The 5,808-nt window shown below is 35.6% G+C and overlaps 1 protein-coding gene across 1 annotated transcript in view; it reads right to left on the reverse strand.

The window, feature by feature from the left end:
• Positions 1 to 1,301: 1,301 nt before the first annotated feature.
• Positions 1,302 to 5,808, reverse strand: part of BNIP3L (BCL2 interacting protein 3 like) — an 11,415-nt gene continuing 6,908 nt past the window's right edge. The window contains exons 3-5 of the mRNA XM_009273037.2: positions 4,010 to 4,113; positions 3,066 to 3,215; positions 1,302 to 1,784 (exon numbers count right to left, since the gene is read on the reverse strand). Coding sequence (XP_009271312.1) covers positions 1,736 to 1,784; positions 3,066 to 3,215; positions 4,010 to 4,113 — 303 coding nt within the window. The 3' untranslated portion in view covers positions 1,302 to 1,735. The remainder of the gene's footprint in view (positions 1,785 to 3,065; positions 3,216 to 4,009; positions 4,114 to 5,808) is intronic.

The following is a 5,808-nucleotide window of genomic DNA, read 5'->3' on the forward strand; positions in this document are numbered from 1 at the left end:
ACTGTCCCAATGCTTTGTAACAATTTGGTACTAAAGCTTCACATTTTGAAAAGAAGTGTCACTGAAGGAGGACAAGGCTTAATGTTCCCTAAGATAAAAGTTCAACAACATTAGTGAGAAGTCTATCTAACATGAGACATCACAAGTGACTTTCAGATTCCATGTATCCCCAAAGGAGATTGTACAGTAAACAATGAGAGATAGGAATATTGAAAACTCATTTGCAGAAGACATTTCAGAGCTTTACAACTTCTGAATCTTTACGCACCTGCAAGATTGTCCCCCTTAAAGATAAGTCAAATATCATCGTAATTGTAAATGGTTCCACAACAAAGAGAATCATATCCTTTTATACAGAGTCTAACTACACCTATAGCTGTTGGGTTTTTCCTTAATTTAAAACTACTTTTAAAAGGAAAATTTCACATTTAAAATTCTCCCTTAAGAAAACAGGTAAGGAAAAGAAAAGCTTCTTCACATGCAAACAATGCAATTTTTCTAATATTTTCTAGGCATCAGACAGGTTTTCCTACAAGGAATAAGGAGCTGACTTCATAGAAAAGACAAGATTACAACAATTACCTAATATTAAAATGTGCTGATGGATTTAGTTATCCTACTTTAAAATTTATGCAGTCTTTGCCTCCCGCAAATCAAATGGTGTTAGCCAATCCAAGGGGCCAAGTAAATTCCCCCAAAAGCTGATTTAAACTGTTTTTTATTGCCAGTGATTTCCTAGTTTATTTCACAACCAGCTTGTTCTTCAAAAGAAAAATTCATTTTCACTCCAATCAATAATTTTCTTCCAAACAGACTGTTAATTTTATCACCATAAAAAGAGAATCTATCCTTTTATACAGAGTCTAACTACACCTATAGCTGTTGGGTTTTTCCTTAATTTAAAACTACTTTTAAAAGGAAAATTTCACATTTAAAATTCTCCCTTAAGAAAACAGGTAAGGAAAAGAAAAGCTTCTTCACATGCAAACAATGCAATTTTTCTAATATTTTCTAGGCATCAGACAGGTTTTCCTACAAGGAATAAGGAGCTGACTTCATAGAAAAGACAAGATTACAACAATTACCTAATATTAAAATGTGCTGATGGATTTAGTTATCCTACTTTAAAATTTATGCAGTCTTTGCCTCCCGCAAATCAAATGGTGTTAGCCAATCCAAGGGGCCAAGTAAATTCCCCCAAAAGCTGATTTAAACTGTTTTTTATTGCCAGTGATTTCCTAGTTTATTTCACAACCAGCTTGTTCTTCAAAAGAAAAATTCATTTTCACTCCAATCAATAATTTTCTTCCAAACAGACTGTTAATTTTATCACCATAATACAGTCAACATTTATACCATGCACAACTGCAATTGAAGTCAGGTTGCACTAAAGAGGCAACAGCATCACTGATAAAATTAAAACTTGCTGGTGGCATTTTGCATTGAGAGAAGCCCTTGCAACATATAGACAGTTGTAAACTCCGTTCAGCAACTCTGACGTGTCTTGCAGGCCAAGAGGCAGGGGAATGGGAGGAGAAAGGGAAAGAATGTGGATAGCGAAACACCTCAGCAGAGTTCCAACACAATACTGAATTCCAGAGTTAGCGAAAACCTGGATATGTAAGGAAAGGGTGAAGTCAGGGTCATGCTTAAAATGGTCTCAAGTCAAATGTACTAAATGAGACAGTAACACCTTCACAGGTCACGTGGATTTCCAGGTTTTGCACTCCATCTTTCAATAAGTGCTGGCTGAAGGTGTGGTCAGTCGTTTTCCAATGTAGATGCTGAAATAAAAAGTATAAGGCATATCGTATTTCAGAGAAATACTCCCTGTTTTCCAAACAGTCCTCACGCACTCAGCTATTCTAATTTGTCTTTCAAGTAAGTCTGATGAGATTCTTCCAAGGACTTCGCTTCTCTTCTATAAAATTACTTAAAGAGTGAGATTTTCAGATGAGCCTAGAAGGACCGATGCTATCAATGTTCAGTAAAAGTGGGTTTCTTCCAGTCCCAAGCTCATTTGAAAACCCCAGTCCAAAAGCTTTTGTGTTGTTTGCAGAGTACCCAACACAGGGGCTCTTGAACAGCCAAGCAACACTCCCAGATTATTACGATAAAACAAATAAAGTACTGCCTATGAAGGGAGGGGGTGAGCTTTAAAACACTGAGCATTGAGGATCTACACAAATGCTGACCTCTAACAAATAAATCCAGGCAAGATTTAATTCGTCGCAGAAATACACAGTTTTGCTATAGTACAAATATCTTACAATATATTCTCATGTATTCTGTCCTCCTAATTTATTTGATAGTTTACAAGAATTTAAAGAGACACTTGAACTACACCCCCAGAAACAAAAATGAAGCTACATAAAAACATATTTTGAGTACATGTCTTTGCCCCCATCACAGAAGAACATAAGATGGATAAACATAACACAAGGATTTAAGCAAGATGAGAGATTATGTTGGATTACGCAGGCAATGAAAACATTGCTGAGCAGTCGTAGCTGATCTTGCAGGATACATCCAGTATTTTAGGTATCTTTCTTCAAGTATTCAAACCTTGACTTTCAGTAATATCACACAACTGCAGCATTAGACATTGAAAATTACAGAGTATGTGCCATACACACAGAACTTCAGCATCATTATTTGTACAACGTGCTTTTGTAATGGTTAGTAAACGTTACAGCAGTTTCCACCTATTCTATTCTTACTTTCCCTACATTATAACCTGAAGCATTTAAGCAGAAGACGCGGATAATCAAATGGCATATGTTATAATTGCAAAGGTTATTTGCAAATTCATTATAATCCATGCATTTTCAATATAAGAAACTTGATCTGTTCTAGAAAGAAAACATATTAATGGCTGCAAAGTTTTTAATTGCTGCAAAGTTTTCCTGCATTTCAAAAAGTGCACCAAGTCTATCTTGGGCAAGGTGCAACAATACTCTAGTTATTCTAGATAAAGCCCTTTTCAGCAGGCACCTGACATACAAGTAAAGTGGAAAAGGAAAGACAGATGCAAAAGTTGAAGTGAGAATTAGGTTAATACTTACCCTAGTCCCAAAGCCAAAACATGAGATATGAACAGAGACGGAATGAAAACCTTAAGAAATTCTGCAGAGAAAATGCCACCTTTTTTCATTGCTCCACTTTTTCTCATACTTAAAGACACGGAACGTTTAGGATGTCTGAAATGAAATTCCCTGAAAGAAGAGGGGGAGGGGGGAAAAATTCAACAAGATTTTTTTGTTTCTTTTTTTTTTCCCCACACACAAATGCACAGATCTCTGTAGGAACATTTTTTAAAAAAAGTACAAAGAGCTACAGATCAAAGCAAGAGATCCCTTACACAGAGTAAGGAATCAAAGAGAATAATAGGAGGTATTGTGGAGAGACCACTTACACAGACAGTATAGAGACAAAGGGAGCAGTAGCTGAAGAGAGAGGTAGGTCCGAGAGAGGGAATTTCAGGATGTGATTTGTTAGCAAGAGCCTCATTTTTTGTTCCAAACAGAGATACAGAAGTCTGCCAGATTTAGACAGCATCCTCTATTTTAATAAAAATGCTTTGCATTCAAGGATCTCAACGTTTCCCCTTCCGTGGATGAACATTACATATTTTACATGGGAAAAAAAAAAAAAAAGGTACAGAGAATTTAGGAGACTTGCTCAACACTATTCCATTCAATAAGCCAAAACTAAATCCCATGAATCCCAGCTCCAAGTACCCAGCTCTCCCAATAACTATAATTTTGTCAAGAAACCTTGTAATCAGCTTGCTGTGGATTTATATTACTTTCAATAAAAAGGTAATTCCGTTGCTATTAAGATTTTCATACTTCATTGTTTTGACTTTTTGTAGCCTCCCCAAAGAGAAATCTATCTTTTTCTAAGATGATCTTATTTGGAGAGCCAGAGTAATTCCATGCAATTGTGACTTATGATTCTTCTCTCCTTCATATAAAAGAATATTCATTAAAAAAAGAGTTTAACTCACTTGGGAGGAATGTTTTCAGGCCTACTTGACCAGTCTGACACCCAGTCAGCACTTTTCTTCAAAACTTCCAACTCTTTCTCTCCTTCTACTGCTTCTTCTTCAGACTGAAAATATACATGGGACAAGCCTTGTAACACTCAATTAGCTCCTCCTTACGGTGTTAAATTGAGAGCAACAACAACAGTGGTAAAATGATAAGCACCAAATGGTGGCACCTGATAAACAAACAAGTGCTCTCGGCGTACTGATTATTTAGAAGAGATTTTATTATGCTAACAGGAGGATCTGCAGAAGTCAGTACACCACAAATTTTATTACTATATCCAGGACTTCCACATCATTGCAAGTTGTTTCATTTTTTTAAAACTAACAAAAACAGGATTATTTTTTAATTAAATGTAACAAACCAGCATTACGCAAAAAATATTAAACAAAGCTTTTACAAATGGCAAAAACTTTAGATTGATGGCATTCAATTTAAACTGTACAGAACGTGGCTAAAGCACAGAAAGACAGCCTAATAAAAAGGTTTCTAAAGCAGTATTTTCTCTTTTTTAAAGGTGTTATTAGTCATTTAGAATTTATATTATTTGCAACTATCAGCTTCTACTGGGTGCATCCCAGATGCAGTAGAGAAAGGCAAGCACTCACTACAATTGCCTTGATCCAAAGATTTAACATTACATCATTAGATGCAAATGTTACTGTATAGGAAAAAAATAAATTAGAAAGACTAGAGAATGCCACTGACTTTGGTACAAACTCCTCCTTAGTATTAAAACAATTTCCTGAGTGACCCTTAGTAAAATAAGATAAACCACTTACAACATTAAAGTGGGAACCATACCAAAACCAGAAGGACGGTCACAAAAGTGAGATGGCAGACCTAACCAACAACTTCATTTGGATCGTTCTGGCTCTGTAGGGCCTAACTGCAACAGTCCCACTGTTCGGCCAGGTCTTTGACAAAATGAAATGCAAGGTTTCATTCTTCCAGGAATGCTTTTTATTTATATTGCTGAAGGCAGCAAATTCTATTAAATGATCAAACTAAGAGTTCAGCATTAGTCTCCTCTCAGTTTGTATTACAGAGATTACTCACTATCATGTGAGCTGACTATCTGTAGAGCAATAAACTGAACACCCTGAAATCTTGTGCAGAAACATAAACATTTCAAAAACAAAACAGGTTTGACACACACAGCACAAGCAGAGTGTTAAACAATAATACAACTGCTACTAAGCAGGGGATTTCTCAACTTTAGAGATGGAGCTTCGTTTTTCCCCCCTCACTCCAAAGCTATTGATCTCTGCAAGTCAAATTTCAATTAATACAGAATGTAAGCCTAAACAAAGCTTACTAACCCTGCCTCGTTGTTAAAAATAATTGCTCTGAAATGTGTTTTTATTTAATAAAACTTTATTCTGAAAACAACCCCTTAAAAGAAAAGATAATTTAGCTAAACTGACCTAAGCTTGAGTGCACAAAAATTATTTACTATACCTATTTACAGGGAGGTACTATATAAAGTTCTAATAAAGAAGATTGAGTAAAAACCTGCAAGAACAAAGTACAAGACAAGTAAACAGCCTTACCCAAATGACTAAGGGACACCTCCAAATTTTGAATAAATAAGGTTTATTTAATTCATTTGCTTGTACAGCAGCTAACAGCCAAGTTTAGTGTCTCAGATTTCCTGCAGAACAGCCAAGTTTAGTGTCTCAGAATGAAAAAAAAAAAAAATTGCTTGCAAGCAGTAGTTTTTTGACACATAAAATACATAAGTTTAGAGTTTAGA

The sequence above is a fragment of the Aptenodytes forsteri genome, unplaced genomic scaffold (assembly GCF_000699145.1).
Source record: "Aptenodytes forsteri isolate BGI_AS27 unplaced genomic scaffold, ASM69914v1 Scaffold158, whole genome shotgun sequence".
Classification (NCBI taxonomy): Eukaryota; Metazoa; Chordata; class Aves; order Sphenisciformes; family Spheniscidae; genus Aptenodytes; species Aptenodytes forsteri.